Source organism: Arctopsyche grandis, chromosome 11 (genome assembly GCF_051622035.1).
Source record: "Arctopsyche grandis isolate Sample6627 chromosome 11, ASM5162203v2, whole genome shotgun sequence".
Taxonomy (NCBI): domain Eukaryota; kingdom Metazoa; phylum Arthropoda; class Insecta; order Trichoptera; family Hydropsychidae; genus Arctopsyche; species Arctopsyche grandis.
Window position 1 is genome coordinate 22,794,067 of NC_135365.1, and position 18,176 is coordinate 22,812,242.

At 33.8% G+C, this 18,176-nt stretch overlaps 1 protein-coding gene across 2 annotated transcripts in view; it reads left to right on the forward strand.

The window, feature by feature from the left end:
* Nucleotides 1–18,176, forward strand: part of Nrx-1 (Neurexin 1) — a 244,318-nt gene that overhangs the window by 111,134 nt on the left and 115,008 nt on the right. For both annotated transcript variants that reach the window (XM_077440739.1, XM_077440738.1), the window contains exon 5: nt 8,357–8,492. In XM_077440739.1, coding sequence (XP_077296865.1) covers nt 8,357–8,492 — 136 coding nt within the window. The remainder of the gene's footprint in view (nt 1–8,356; nt 8,493–18,176) is intronic.

Genomic DNA, 18,176 nt, shown 5'->3' on the forward strand with positions numbered 1-18,176 from the left:
AATTCCGGCTATCCAAAGTTGAGGATTTTGCCTAATAAACGAGCTTGCTGCGGCGTCTGACCGAAATACTAAACGGTCTCGGAAATTTTATACTTTCAGAATTTGCACTCAGGTGGGCGTAAAGTCAGATCGTCGCAAAGGATACCTCTTCGGTGTGGGAGTTCGGAATGGTTGTCCCGAAATAGCCTTTTGACGTTAATTATACTATGACTTCGTTTTTAAAAAGAGGGAAGGTACCTTTCGAAGAATTGTCATATTGCGAGATAAGCGCAATTTGGAAACTTTTTCATCCCTCCCGTCAAAGTATGCGAACGTCGATAATCCCTGAAGATCAGAGAAGAGAAGAAAAATTCGCATCGTTTTCTCTTTTTTTTCCTTCTTTGCATTCTGCTTGAATTGATGCTTCGTATTTAAAATAATTTAATATCCATCTAATGCTATCTATGTATGTATGTTTCGATTTAATATAACATTCGGTCTTTGATTAAATTTAAGAAACATGTCAAAGAAATTGATTACATTTGGTTATCTATGTATTAGTGTAAATTATCTTTGAAATTCATTCACATGTAAAAATGACAATAAATTTTTCATTAAAAATTGGTTTATACCAATTTGATGCATTGAAAGCCATCCACATAAAAACATATTAAGGAAAAGATTGATGAGTTTCGTTCAGACGGAAATTTATTCGATACGAAAGTGACTTTTAAATATTCTCGCTTTTAAAGCGATATTAAAACCCTATGTATATTCATGAGACGGATTTCATCAGTTCGATTGTCCGCTTTTTATAGATCTGAAAGCTGACGAGCGACTGAATCTCGAGAAATTAACGAACCTCAATCATCCTCGCTGAAATTGTTGAGTAATCGTTCAACATTTTTCACCGGCGTGGCGTAAGCTTCCGTCGAATTCGAATATTGAAAGCTTTTTTCATAATGAAACATCAATCTGTCGTACTGAAATATTCTTAATGAGACTTCGTTCATAATACCTTATATACCTATACAAACCGTATATTGGAGAAGTATTATCTGTTAACTTTAACATTTGCAGTTGAACTTTGGTACAAGAATAGTATTTTTCATATGCGCTTAGCATAGATATTTGTTATCCGTAGATAATATGCATATATTTTACAAGTATATAATATATCTAATATTATACCAACGAATCATTTTTTTAATCCCAGCTTTTCTTTCTATTGATAGTAGCTTAGAAAGAAGAATTACAGAAATCCTTTAAGTTTAAGAAATATATCAAGCTTATTCTTAAACATATTAAGATTATCGGAAATTATAATATTATTGGGAAAACAATTCCAAACTCAAACCACTCTGTTTGAAAAGAAGGAATGTCTCATTAATCTATTAGATTTTTCTTTTTCGAGTCTAAGAAAGTGACCTCTGAGGTGAGTGTTTTCGTTGAATGTAATAAGATTGGACAAGCAATTCATTTCAATTCAATTAATTCGTGGTCTATATATGTACATACGTATGTATGTAGTTTGTATCACATCGTGCGGAATTTCAGCGCTAATAGAGTGTTGTCCGACGCTGGAGGTTGGATGCAGAATTCACGATAGAATCCGGGTCAAACTCGGAAACGGCGTATTGTCGCCAAACCGGAAGTCCTCCCCCACCTCCCCTTCCCGCCATTCACCTCTCTCTCCAAACAATTCGAGAAATTCTCGTTAAGCGACTTGATCGTCCGCAAACTGCATCTGCATAACCGCAACGCTGAATATTCGCTTACTATTGCAAGGTGCTTCAATTTGCCAGAGAATGCAACTCTCTTCCTTCCCGTCCCACCGAATTTCCATCCTCCATCGCCTACCGGTCCACTCATAGATCGTACACAAACACGATGGTACATGCAGAGGGTGCTCTCGAAATATCATTTGATATGATTATGTGAACAACTTGATCGGTTCGAGTATTCGTAATGTTTCGATAAGTACCGTGTAGTCCAGTTCGATCCACCGATCTACATTATATATGTATATTATTCAGAAACTAAAAAATATTGGCCTGGATGACAGAGATGTCAGATTGCTACGAAATATTTATTGGAATCAGACTGCAGTAGTACGTGTCGATGATCAATTCACTGATGAGATTCCTATAGAACGGGGCGTCAGGCAAGGATGCATCCTATCACCTACTCTTTTTAACACCTACACCGAATCCATCTTCCACGATGCTCTCCAAGAGGCGGAGGGCATCAAGGTGGGCGGCGAGACGATCACCAATATAAGATATGCTGATGACACGGCACTAGTCGCTGAAAATTTAGCAGACCTGCAAAGATCTCTAGACCGTGTACATCAAGAAAGCAATCGAAGAGGTCTGCGCATAAATCTAAAAAAGACAAAATTTATGATAGTATATAGAATGCAAACAGACACCGGGAATCTAACCTTGGATGGAGAGGTGATAGAAAGAGTAAAAAGATTCATATACCTGGGTACCTGGCTGAATGAAGAGATGGACCCAGATGAAGATTTAAGAATCCGCATCGAGATGGCTAGAACAGCATTTGTAAAAATGAAGGCGGCGCTTACAAACAAGCATCTCAATCTTCATACGCGGTTGAGATTCGCAAAGAGCTACGTCTGGACAGTATTACTACACGGATGTGAGACGTGGACTCTGAAAACCAAGATGATCAGCCGCATTGAAGCTTTTGAGATGTGGGTCTATAGGCGTATGCTGAAAATCCCGTGGACTAAAAAGATATCAAACGAAGCTGTCCTCGGCATGATGGGGAGAGGCAGGGAACTTGTTTCTGTCATCAAGCGGAGAAAGATGGAGTACCTCGGACACATGATACGGGGTCCAAAATACGAATTTCTCCGTTTGATAACCATGGGGAAAATAGAAGGAAAAAAATGGATTGGCAGGAAAAAGTTATCTTGGCTTCGAAACATGCGCATGTGGACCGATATGAGGGCCGAAGACCTGTTCCGAGCCGCTGAAGACCGATGCGGATATATTCAAATAATCGACGAGGTGGTCGCCAACGTCCGGATGCGGACAAGGCATTAACAAGAAGAAGATTCAGAAACTATTATACCCTATCTTACAAATATGTTGTTGTTTAAAATCTTCAACGAATAATTGAAGATTTTGAAGATATCCATCTTATTCTATGTCAGAATTCTTCAAATTCATATCAATTAGTTAGACACAGAGAAGAACGCAAAAAACGCTGGTCCGCCAAATTTGCATCATCGCGTCCCTTCGCAAATCTCGGCCCTAGATTGTTTTTGGTGATATTTTATCCTTGTATTGAAATAGGTTTGAAAGTGATAGATAACGGTGATTCCCATATTTGTAGACATGTAGAAGAAACTTAGAATAAGACCGTATAAATTAACAATGACATGTAGATACGTCCATGAGCGCGTTCTGTGCCGCACTTTTTAGTATGTTCTTACTACTTAAATTTATATTCAAAACGTAACGGGGAATATAACAAGAAAACTTGGAATTAAAAATTTAAATTATTATTTTATTTATTTTATTTAGTAGCAAATTGCTAATGAATAAGTAACAAATAACAAAAGTTACAATGATAATTTATAACTATGATATAACATAATTAACAAAACTATAATTAGTAGCCATAACATATTATACTATAATGCCAAACATTGCATTTGATTAAACCTAAAACTATAAAATTACATAATCCTATTAGGTATCCATCAACAACCTTTAAGAAAGTTCAAATGTTATAATTAATTTGCTTATATATTTAAATTTATTAATATATTTAAGAACGCACCAATGTTTTAATTAGATAATATGTTTGTAATTAATTTGCTTTAGATTGTCGTCTGTAAAGATACTTTCAATAAAATTTAAAATGTATTATAATCATTTGATAATAATTTAAAATATGATTTTTAGATTTATCTGTAATTTTGGTTTTAAATACCACGTTAAAATAATAAAATGGTATAATAATTAAAATTAATAACAAGAAAAAAATGTGAATAAAATAACACACTATCATTAGACCAGTTAGAACTTTTCCTCATATGTATGCATTATGAACAATAAAAAACTTTAAAAACTGAAATCGGAAAGCGACAAGAATTGCATAATTTAATAAACAAGGCATATAATATAAAAAAGTCATATATGTATGATCTTTTACAATTGATTAGAAGTTTTAATTAATACGTCTTCACCTTCGCAATAATCCGAACGAAATGCATTTTATTTCATTTAAAATGTTACAAACGGATACAATAATGAAAACACATCGAAACTGCATTAAAAAATCAAACACAAAGGTATTTTTAGGAGCACTCTGTACGTGTAAAGTTAGCTTTGTGGTCATAATGTTCGATATTCGCTCGCTCTACTACTTAGTTAACTCTCTTAGAGCGGTCAAATTATCGGTAACGGTTTAAAGTTACCCTTTCACATTATCGAAATCACCACACTGCACCGTCAAAGTTTGCTAAAACGCAATATTAAAATACTCTGCTCATTTTATACTACATACATGTACATATATACGAGTGTCCGAGAGCTAAAATTGAATCAGTTAAAAGTATACTTCGCCAAGTCTAATCTCGGAGATAATTTAATAACCTAGTAGTAGGCCGATTAAATATTTACAATTCTGAACGTACATACGTATGCCTCTTGAAATAGTATCACGTCGTTTTTGTCGAGTTTATTTTTTACATTTTTTTTTCTTCTTTTTAGCTTTCTAGCCTCATTCAGAATTCTGTTCTGTGTTTGGCTCGCTCCACTATACGGCCACAATAAAACTCGCTCTAGGAAAACTACTCGTCGCGTCAGTAATATTTTATCGTTCGGTAGTAAAAAGCAGGTTTTTTTTTCAATTACCGAATTCACGGATTTAACCGGTGTGGATTTTCGAAATTTAATTTTTTAAATTCGTGGTATTTTGCGCTGTGTGCTAATGTGAGATTTGGTTGTATTTTTAGATGTATTGAGGCTTCTGCTTGCGATCGATCAAAGCCGGAACGCTCTTCCTCGTAACGAATGAAATACGCGCATACATTATTCAACGACAAAGAACACAATTTCTCGAGTCAAACTCGACAATCCGTACACTTCGGATTCCATTGTATAAATGTGAAGTTTGGATGAAAATCTGAACTGACTTACGCCCGGGTTTTAATGTGTTTTATTTCATTTTGGCTGATGAAATTGTATCAATTTGTCTCCAGTTTAATATTAAGGCAACGATCAAAGAGTCTGCGCTTTAATTTGCGATATTGCTTTACATATATATTTATGTACCTATATTTAAATCTAACTAGGTTGATTAAAATATAATAAAACCACAATAAAATTCGTCTAATGTACTGTATAAATACGAATGTTCGTTATGTCAATCAATATCGTTCAATTTAGAAAAACCAAATTTGGTATATATGTACATATGTAGGGCTATCAGATTTCATGCAGGTCAAAACGGGACATCCCCCCCCCCTAAAAATGAGATCAAATAATTTTTAATTTATATTAAATAATTACATTATATTAATTACTTAAATAGGAACAAAAGCATTCATAATCATCTCAATTTAAAAATACAATATAAAGTCCACATGAACACATTAATAGGAATAAAATCTATATTCAGCTATTTTATTAATAGGAACAAAAGCAGTCATAAAAATTTTAATTTAAAAATAATTGACAATATAATATAAACCAACGAATAGGAACAAAAGCAACTATAAACATCTCAATTAAAAAAATACAAACAATATACATATACATAAACATTAATGATTCATCAGTGATGAATCATTCTGAGTGTGAGAAAATTATCGATTCAAGATAAATTGATTGATTCCTGATACACATTTTTGTCTCCCTTCTACACATATTTCTCCAGAAAGTATAAGACAGACACAAATAGTTCATTGTTCAATATCGCTGCAGTTTGTAACAGACTGTCTGGTTCAGACATCGACTGTTTGTTTATTTTATATTATAGTATATTTACAGTTTTTATTAAGAACTTCTGTAGGAATTCAAAAAGTAGTAAACCGGGACATTTGGGCGTCCCGATAGGTTTATTCGGGACACTGGGACACGAGACTTAAAACTGGTGACAATCCCGATTAATCGGGACGCCTGGCAACCCTACATATGTATATACATATGTAGTTGTAATATATTTTAACATGTTAAAATATTTTCTATCTAACCCGATACCAAATACTGTCATAGTTCAAGTGTATTTTCAGTTGCAATATATTTTGACTAGTTGGGTTATATTTCATCTAACCCTTGTAAGTTGATTCATAATGCGAAATACATTCCAACTGGTCAACATATATTACAACTGAAAATACACTGGTTTTAACCAGGTTATAACCACTAAATATAACCAGGTTAGATGGAAAGGTTAGGTTTTCATGAAAACGTCTTTCAACTAGTAAATTGATTTGGAAAGTCACATTTTTGTTTTGAACACATTCTTAGAGTTATCGTAATACGATACCCATTACCCTAATTCGTAATACCTAACAAAAAATAACGCACTATTGAATTCTAACGCATTCGTAAAAACATCAGAGCTGTCAAAACTCAACTGTTATATTACAACTGTCGCTTGTAATATAACAGTTGAGTTTTGTGTGTATTTGTTCTGGTGGAGATATAATTTAGTAGTTCAATTGTATTCGAACATGAATAACCTAAAACGCCAGTTGGAATATATTACAACTGAAAATACATTTCAACTGTAACAAAGACATAAAAATATTTGAGCTACTTTTGAATTTTTTATATAAATCAAAATTTGACAGTTTTAACACGCTCTAATTATTTTCAAATACAATAATAATAGTCTAAACTTTCCTCTAAAGCTCATCGAATCTGACAGCATCCTACGGTTCTTCTAAAATATGAAAATAGCAAGCGAATATCAATAAAATAGACTAAAATTTTCTACATATGCAATAATAAACTTATCTCATGATAAATGCAAATACTTATCAATACATACATACATACCTATAATATACATATGTACAAACATGCATATGTACATATATAGATAATTCTCTGTTTTTTGACTTTTCTTCTAACCTTTCATCAAATCACATAACGCAAGGAAAATTGGGCTAGTCTATCATAATATGTACATATATTATAAAATTCAGTTCATACATAAATATGTTTTCGAATTGTCTTATTTTCTGAGAAACGTGCCAATTATTTATTTATATCGAAAAAAATATTCTAAATAGTTTGCTAGTACTTTATATTTGGAAACATTTAATAAAAATTTTGAATGTATTGTACAATATAAGAAGAAATAGTTAAAAAAGTTTGAATGAAGTCTTCTCAAAGAACGCGTATTTATGTATATACATATGTACATATATACATATGTAGATATATACATATGTACATACGCGTGTTTGCTCATCTTGAAATTTTTAAAAGAAAAATATATTTTCATGATGTTTCTCATGTAAGATTTCCATGTTAAAAATGAAGGAAAGAATATCAGCTGAGGTTTCTTAAACTATGTATAATATGTACATATATGTTTGTCTCATATATAGCCAGCAGCATAGCTCGGTCGTTAAGCTTCTGCTTAACACCTAGAGGCGCCGGTTTCGATCCCATGAGCAGACCTGCCATAGTAGGTAGGGAGGATTTTAGCCAATTTTACCGGGAACCGTTTCAACAATAAAATCAGAGAAAATTGGCAAACGACCTGGAGTCACAAATATCCAGGTCTGACCAGCAGCACTACAGATATACTCGGAAAATTTCTTTTCAATCGAGGTCAGCTCATAGGATCGAACCCGGCGCCTCTCGGTGTTAAGCAGAAGCTTAACGACCGAGCTATGCTGCTGGCAATATGTTTTTATAAAGAAAAAATCATCCAGTACGCCTTGCGTAAAAATTGTCGAAAATATGTAATTTATGTGAATTTTACTCTACGCATACAGTTTTTATGGGGTGTATAAAATATGGAATAAACAACGCGGCAAACTACACATATAATTAAACGAAATAAAATCCGACAAGTTTTCGACCACACCTCCCAAATTACATATCCCAATTTTCGAATTGACAAATACAACGCATACCGTAGGCAGGTACATTACAAGCATTCGATTCGATAAGCTTTCGCCTGGCACGCGGCACGCGAACCATAAAGTACGGGGCGTTTATTGCGTGACGGCGGCAATCTAAAGAGAAAATACGCCGTTCACGCTAATTAATAACAGTTTGAGAAGGCTCGGGTTTGTTCCGTTGTGCATGCAGTACACGATGCGATGTTGTTGCACGCCTCTTTTCATTAATGCCAATTTGTTCTTGTTTGTTCGCAGAATTCACGAGGAAATCAGACTGACGCTTGCGAGAGGCAAGATCCGTGCCAACATGGAGGCATCTGTATCAGCACCGATTCGGGGCCGATCTGCGAATGTAGGAATCTCGAATACGAAGGAGCCTTCTGCGAAAAAGGTTGGTCGTCTCTCTTGATCGCTGTTTCTTTTTTTTATATATTTTTGGTGTATATTAACATAGGAATGATTTTTAAACGAGCCGTATGTGTGGTTGGCCAAACTGCTAGGGATAAAATGTGTGTGGTATGCATGGGAGAGACCGGATGCATGTTGCTATGGTCACTTGTTGGAGAACAAGCCGGACGACATGGTTATAATAAATAGATCTGACTGAATCTGCGCTTTTCACTTGGAATCCTTCACATCCGATTCCTATATTAATAACCAGCATTTGGAAGGTGATGTTAATGTAACGGAATTTTAAGGTAATTTTTTCCGTTGTAAAGGTGACGTTAATGTAACTGTAACAGAATTTCAATGTAATTGTTTTTATTGTGAAGGGGATGTTACTGTAACGAAATTTTAATGCAATTGTTTTCATTGTAACGGCGCGTTAATTTTCTCACTGTAAAGATTCTAAGCCCGCTTTAAAGGTCAAGGAATTTGAACCTTAAAGCCCTCAACATGAGGCCACCACCCCCCCAACGAATACAGTCTAAGAGACCCTTTCGTCGGAGAACGAGACGGTTGTTCATGAATATCGCACAAGAACAACCGCACATCACTGTTCTAATTAAAAAAACCACACTGTGCATAACCAAGTACAAAATAAACAACAACGCATGAACACATAAAGCGCGCATGCGTTAGGAAACAATACCCGAAATGTGCCGTGCGAATGCACGCACACTTCAAGTATACATAAAGATAACGGCTGTCACTTTAAATGTAACTGTGACTGATATCTGAGCTAAATGTAACTTTCACTGTAGATTTACCAGTTAGAATTTGTCGGCCAATCGGGACGATTTGTCCTAAGAGGGAGGCAATGTAGCGTATGCTAAAAGGAGCCGCCGTTATAATTGGTTTTTAAGGATTATCTCCAGGCTAAGTGCAAGTAGGCTAAGCAATGACCACCGAATTGGCTAAGTAACGGCACTCTGTCCCTTCTCAGAACTGACAGCGATAGCGTGGGACTGAATGTCGTGGGAATGCATATCCAGTACGTGACTATAACAATAGGTAAACAAACCGGACGTCGAAGATGCCCTGAGCGACCTGTCCTTTATAAGGAGGTACTTAGACCATATCAAGGCATTCTGGACGGAGCACTGGCGGTGCGTGTATCTCCTGAATCACCAATAAATGCTGTGAAGCGACTTAGGCCTTTTACTTGGATCCTCCACTTACCCCTACCCAACAATAGTATTTTTTACAACAGTTCCTGAATATGTATAGGGAAATTAAACAATATTTAAGAATTGAAAAGAGACTTGATGGAAAATTAGAAATAGTAATTTAATAATTATTTATTAATTGTATACCAATCAGTTCAGATATCGGCAAAATATCTTTACTTCCGCTACAATTTCCAGAACTTTTTTAAATATTTTTTATAAAATAAACAATACAATGATTTTTTAAATCATTAATATATGGTTCATATTCTAATATTGTAGTTCTGAAAAAAATCTGATTTTTATATATGGAATGTCTTCAAATAAGTATTTAAAACTAGGAATACGTTATGACAGACAACATATATTTTTTAATAAATTTTCATGGCTTAGTTTTTAACATACATTCATACATAGTATATATATGTATATCTCACAAGGTATACATACATCTGGATCTTAATGTAAGTGCCCATGCCATACTGTCACTTTGTGAAAGATATATCGCACTATTATATTGACATTGACATGTATCTAACAATTATCTCATTTGGCACTTTTAACACTAAAATATGACAATTTTCAAGTATTTTCAAATGCTTAGCTTGAATTTTTAAATTTTGATATAGGATTTTCTTACATTAGGATCGAAATATATAATGCAATAATGTATGGAACTGAAAAATGAAAAAAAATTCAAATGAACTATTTACAAAGTAAAGACTATAATATTTTGAGAAAAAGTTTTGGTTTTTAACGTTTGTACTTTATGAAGACTAGCATTTTCTTAAAACCAGGAAAATAATTTTATGTATAATAAAATTGGTTCGGTGATTATTGGTCACAAAACGCTCGCCCAAAAGTCACTGATATCTCTATAACGGAACATCTGGCAGCCGAAAAGTCCATCATACTAACGATAACTATCCTATTAACGAGAACTGGAGTGTGCCAAATATTCCGTATTCGCGATTTTCACGGCAAAAATTGTCTTTTGGTCGATCGCAATGTGATTAATAATCCAATTACCAATAAAATTTATTGACTGTATACCTCCATATGGTTTCTGAAAGTCACTGAAAAGTTGATTGAATTTTAGCCGAGGTATAATTGAACTGTTAAATGTAATTCAGGGTTGAAAACCATATTATTTTTTTTCATAAGCTCACGTATTCATAATTTGCCGCGAAAAGCTGCGGCATACGCTTACGAATTGTCCGTTTAAAAAGTGCGCACGTTAAAACAGATAAAAAAGAGGTATACTTTTATTATGATACAAAAGGCCCATTTTTATGCAAATCATCGCACCAAAGGACAAAAATAAAACAAAGTACACTGTATATTTGCTTTTTTTTTCGGTCGTCGTTAGCTAAACAGTATATTCAATGCGGGGGGGGGGGGGTCTTCTTATTAAGTACATAAATGTACAATGTACTGCGGTTTAACCCTTTGCTTGGGGCGTTTGCGAATTTGTCGCCGTTGGAGTTTATTTATCGTTCGGGTTATCAATTTTAATTTCAATTAAGATAATTTTATATCAGATGCTACCCTCGCTTGAACGTACCACACAATTAATTATTGTTTGACGTTCGAAGGACGTTAATTTTCGCAGGAGACGTGGGTCGCTTGATTGGCAAACCCTGATTGCAGAAGGTCTCTGAGAAATCGGTATTACAATTGATCCCGACCGAAGCTAATCACAGTAAAGCTTATTATAGTACAGAGGTGGTGAAGCTTGGTATTATTCCAATGTTACTTTTTAGCTTTTCGTTGGCAATTTCTCCGCTAATAAAAACAAAGTGTGTAATGTAACGCAAGGCCCCAGGTACATAGGGTAGTAGAAAAAATTACATTACGTGTAAATATACGATGATATTTCATTACTCGGCTTTAGAATGTGGAATGAATATGGTAGTGGTGGTTTTTCCGCCGATGAGTAAATGAAACAAATAACACAATAACGAGAAGCAATCTCTTCGTTTTGCTCTGGAGACTATGTCGTTAGACGACTTCCTTTCAGCATAATAACAAAAGATGCAATTTCTAGTTTTTACTCGCCATTTCACATTACCCAGATAGCAATTTCGTAATGTCCTATTTGTGGTTTAATTTATACTGTCTGGTAGGAATGAATATCTGTCTGATATTTGAGTAAAATTGATATTGCGATCATTAATTATGCGTTAAAATTAATTAAGATAAATATTTGTTCAAAGTACGTAAATAAGGTACATACATACGTAATATGAACTGTATAACTTTCAAATTGTATAATAAATAAACAATTGTTTTGGATTGGATTGAGATATGATTTTTAAATTTTATATGCTTATTTAACATCTTTGAAATAATAAATAATGATTCACCAAAAGGTTTATACGTTTTTTCGACAGATTCTATAATTTCAATTTATTTGCATATATTACTCGATGTTATGCTCTGATTATAATCAAATTCTAACATATTTTAAATAACTTTTCAGTATTATTAATACATCATAGTTATGTAACTCTACAAACTAAAAGGGCATCAATTTCTAATTCTATTAATTTTTTTTAAATATATGATGATATTATATGTACATTAATACTATGTACATACATATTTATACATATATAATACATGCATTTTTTAAAAGCTACATGTTTATATACATAGTTGACGGACTATTGACCGAATGGACACTTTGCTGACGGACGTTTTGGCTGAACGAATACTAGGCCAATGGTTATTTGGCCGAACGCACATTAGACTGACGGATATCTGGTCGAGTGAAATTTTGTCTATTGAAATTTTTAATTGTTTAAATTTATCGAAAATATCAAATTTATATGAAAATGACGTGATTTCTGAACAGTGTAAATATATGTTTTCAGTAAGTTTTGAAAAATTTCGATACACAAATTTTGGCCAAATGTCCATCGGTCTGACGTCTGTTCAATAAATTGTTTATTTTTATTTATTTACATATTAGCCACCGTGACATTACAGAATATTCTAACACGTCACTGTGACCAGACACAAAAGCATATACAAATACTATATATGTACATAGACATATGTACATATAAGAAAATTAATGAGACATCTATATTATAGATAGTAAGTTTTTGAAATAATATTTAAATAGTGGTGACACAGTGAGTAGGATGTTTTTTGCCAATTTGATGGAGGATGTTTTGCCGCTTCAAAAATTAAATCAGATAAATTACAAACTTTGATATGAAATGATCGACTTGAAGTCACAAATATCCAAGTCTGACCAGCAGCATTAATATTATACTCGGAATAAATTCTTTTTAATCGAGCTCAGCTCGAGGAATTGAACCTGGCGATCTCTCGGTGCTTAATATAAAGGAAACCACCGAGCCATGCTGCTGTCAAATGTCTGTTCTGACAATAGACCGTCGGTTTAATGTCCGTTTGGTCAAAAGTGCACGACTTATATACTACATTTAAACTGTTGGCTTCGGAAAGGAATTTACTATCCTGTAAGGCCTTACCTTACAGGTAAGGCCTTACAGGATTTACCTGTAAGGCCTTCCTGGTATATATGTAAAAAATAAAATAAAATAAAATACACGAATTAAAATGAAGTTATAGTTATGTATACAGTTTAAAATAAAGATATGTTATATATAAATATAGTGTTAAGTAATTTATAGGCGCACGCGCGTATTAATCGTAAAAAGTCAAGCGCTCATTAAACGCTACTCGTTCGCCTTAGTCGAAATGATGAATTAATGTGTGTGCCTTCGTGGATGTATATGTGTACGCTCCCGCGTATCTGTCGCTGACGTCACCCGTTTCAATGAAAGTGCTCAATATCAAGAGCACATGTCAAACACTCCACACCCCCCCCCCCACCTTTCCGCTACCGCAATTTGGTCGATCGGTCAACCGAATCGGTCGACACGATCGGTTGTCACGCCACATCCCTATACATAACGTATGCTCCTGGTTTTTTTTTAATCTCCATACTTGTCCACGCGTCCGCAACATACATACATACACTGCGTCCGTTTTTATTTTATTTATTTTTATTTTTACATTGATATGTACATATATACCAGGAAGGCTTGACAGAAAGACCCCAATGCGCCTTCCCGGACAATTAATTACAAACAATGCAGCATTTAATTCTTACATGAACACGAAATAACAATTAATTAATCACATAATTAATCCACTGAGACATATACCAGGAAGGCTTGATAGGAGGATCCCAATGTGCCATCCTGGACAATTAATTACAAACAATGCAGCATTTTATCATTACATAAATCACCGTATTTCCAGAAGCTGAAGAACGCGAAATAACAATTAATGAATTAATTACAGAATGAATTCATTAAGACATCTATGGATTTAGATTTTGTACATAATTTTTACAAATTATACACACAATAAATACAGAAGATTTGTGACAACAGGAAAGATGATTTTTTGCCAAATTTGAGGAACCGTTTCAACAATGATCAGATAAAATTGGCAAACTCTGATAATTAACGATCGATTTGGAATCACAAATACCACCAAATCTATCCAGCAGTATGGCGGATCGAACCCACTGATCACTTGGTGCTAAACATACATGCTACCATTAAGCCATACTACTGGCAATATATATACATACATACATATATTATTTGGATCTTATTTTATACCTTTCTAGGAAGACTGTAATTAAAAAAAAAAAAGACAATTAGATGGTAGTAAATACGTCAATATTGCGAATAGTTTATTTTATTATTATAAATTTGATATTTACTTAGGACAAAATTCATGTGTTTTTCCAACATAATTTCCATAGGATCCACATAAAAAATAATATATTCACCCTTCCACTAAAACGGTCCACATTTACCCCGTTCAATCGAACAACTCGGTCAGTTCCAGGATAGGAAGTAAGATAGTGCGGTCACCCCTTCGAGAAATTCTAATACGTAAAAAAAAGTTTAGATACATAGACGTGGCTAGCCAGCAGCACAACCGGTTACCGCGTAGGTATACATTTTGGTCTTTTACCGGTTCGTACGTCCGTAATAGTCTCAGATATCGATCTTAAGTAGTGCTACGACCTTAATCGAATTTTCAGAGGTGCATTGCACCAGGGTTCAAAATCCGAGGGTTCGAACTATAACCCCCCTCCTCCCGATTTTCCTCTCTACTTTCATCCCCCGCAGTCACCTCGCCTCTTTTTCTTCCTCTGTGTGATGTCTCTGTCGGGTCTGAAAGCTCGGCACTGAGATATCATCTGAAATTTACATGCGAATTTTGCTCTCGCCGTGTTGGTTGTTGTTGTTACTCCAGCTGGAGTCTTCCTTGCTGACGGGACTCGCTTGTACGCGGGAATTAATGACCTGTTTCTTTTTTGTGTTTTCTTTTCTTGTTACCTGGAACAAAAGAGCGGTGCATAATTTATAAGCGGGGTGTTTTCTAAGCGCCTAAGAAAAATTCAGAGTTCTATTAAGTGGAAGTGGACGGCTTTCTTTGAGATTAGATTTTTTTAAATTTACAAAAATCCTACATTTTATATTAATTTATAAATATATTCACACCCACCCAGGAAATAAGTATCGGTTTTATTTTTTTTTAATATAGGATTAATTTGTGTATGTACATACAATATTTACCTTTGCTGCACTTATCACACATAATTATATTTTATATATATATATTTTATTATTTTATTGCATAGAACATGAATGCTCGCCTTTACAGATGGCCCCAAAACGACGAGTGCACTTAAACAGATAAAATACAATCAATATACATATGTACATAAGCATTTTATACAGTGCGAATTCATACAAACATTTACAGTGACATATATGGAGAAGTTTTTGCAGCAGTTTTATAATCTAATTGGCGAATCTCAAGACGCTGAAGAGCTTGAGTTTAGCAAGAGAGATGGGAAACGAGATGCCGATTTTACACGAACCGTTTGAATGAAAATCAGAAAAATTGGCAAAGCCGATCGATCTGGAGACAAAACCATGGTCTGGCCAAAAGCGGGACTCAAACCCATGACTACTCTGCTCGAAAAAATAGTATTTAAACCACCAGTCCATGCCTATGGTTGATCAATAAATTTAATTTTGGATATATTGACTATTACGATTTTGTTTGTTTAGCATTTTTTTAGTTAAATAAATAAGGATAAGATTTATGAGTTGCAAAGGAAGACGTATGATAAGATATGAAGTTTTCATGATATGAAGTTTACACATAATTTAATGTTTGTTCAAAACTATATAAATTATTATAAAAATATGAATAGATAAAAACTTTGAATATTAATGTGATTCAAATGCTGACTTTTATATCCAAAGTAACTTTAATTTATTGGAATCTTAAATATAGCTCTAGCTGCAAAATATGAAAGTGTAAACGTCACTTTGATTAAAATGAACTTCAATGGAATCCCATAATAAATATGTTCGTTGAAAGGCCTTTAAATTCTGGTGCAATTTGCATGCGAAATTAACCCACCGAATTTTCCCCCTCCGAAAACGAAAACCCATTCAATATGAATCGTATCACCTTGACCAAATTTAGCCGTGGTATTTTCTAAATTCACCCCCGGCACAGGCACACAAAGTTGAGATTGCAATCGGGAAATATTCGTAAGTCATTCGGACAGCGTGAGAAATAGTCCAAAACAACCCTTTCGCTGCGGCGAGTTTCGCGTGCGCTCACACGTCTAACGTTCGACGCATTAATCACATTTATAACGACGGAGCCTACGAGGGGGTTAGAACGGCGGCTTTCCCGGAAAATTATGGAAATTTAAACTGCCAAAAAGCGTAACAATAAAACTTCATAATACATTTTTTCGGGTACGGCCGAAAAAAAAACATAAAGAGGGAAAAAATCCGCTCTCGCGACATACTCTATTAAACTTTTCATCAAATTTATTTTGGCGTCTAATAACTTTTACGTATATACATATTTTTTATGTAGCGAAAATTTTATCGCCCGTTCGAACGTATTGGGCTTTTCACACGTTTTATTCGTGGAAAATGTGCGCTCTTTATAATTAGTAACGGACCATAAGTTTTCACGCAAAAAACCCGATTGCTTTTATCGGTGTCGTTTGGGATAATTCAAATATTCCGTCTCATTTAACTATGAAGATTAATTTAAAATATTATAAGTTCGCTTTATGTTATTGGTTCACTATATTTGTATGCATTAAACGAATTTCAAATTGACAGGCATCGACTAATTGGAGTTATTTGGCGTGCATTGTGTTGACGTTAGTTCGTATTTAAATAACAAATTAATTATCCATACATGATGTGACTTTGCTATTGTATTTTATATGGATTGTTATGAAGGCTAGCTCTGTCCAGGTTATTGTTTTCGGGTTGTCAAAATTTTATATTATTGTACAATTAAATTCAATAAATTTACGTCAAACACTGATATGTAATAATTAACAATAAAAACATAAAATATTTCAATAAAATGAGCGATTTTTAGCGCAATTCATTTTATGTGGAGTAGTAGCAACTATCATATTATGACATTGGAATTAGAAACAAAAGATACAGCTATTTTTACAAACCTCCTTTACGTTTCACTTACGATTACAATTCAGGAAAAAAAAATTATCTTATTCGATCGTTTTCATACTTTGCCATATTGCTCATTTTGGTCATCAATATAATTAAATGGATCCTCCGCCATTAAAAAAGAGATAAAATATCGTTTAAGACGTGTTTGATGTTTGCAAATTTTAAATCTGGGTGACGTCTATGTAGTCTTTAGTTTTATACATACGTAGATGGCGGTAGTAAAATAAAATTATTGGTATTTTTACTCAAAATAATAATTCAACTGATTTGAATATTTTTAATTATAAGACAAGTAATTTTAAATATAAGATTTTATTTTTACAATAAAAAAAAGCCTTGATTAATTGTATAGATAGATATTTTTTTGTTTAATAATTTATCCGCCATCCGAAACTTTCTTTTATATTAACTTAAAAGCACCAAATTTAGGAAAATATTTCATGATAATCTAGCTTTTACTATAAGCTTTGAAATTATCCCTAATGGTTCTGTTTATTTTTATTACTTTAACTATAACCTGTCCGAGCAGCGCCAGGCAGTTATAATTGCTAAAATATAAATTGTGACAGTATCTATTGAATTGAATTCAATTGAATTAGGTACAGGATTTTAAAAAATACATGTTTTATCAATTGAATATGACGAAAGATGTTTTTCGATATAAAAAGATGTACCTATTTTAAGTAATCGATTTTTCACCGGAACTAAGCATTTTTCCGTCCTGTTGCGACCGTGCAAATTCTTGTAAATTTTTCGCAGAAAATATCTCGGTTCAGATTTTCCGATTCCTTGTATCCGTTCTGGAAGCTATAAATATATGCAGATATGAACTGGAGAACCTGAATGCCTTTTGATCCGCTATTTTTGTACAAATCCCCGCAG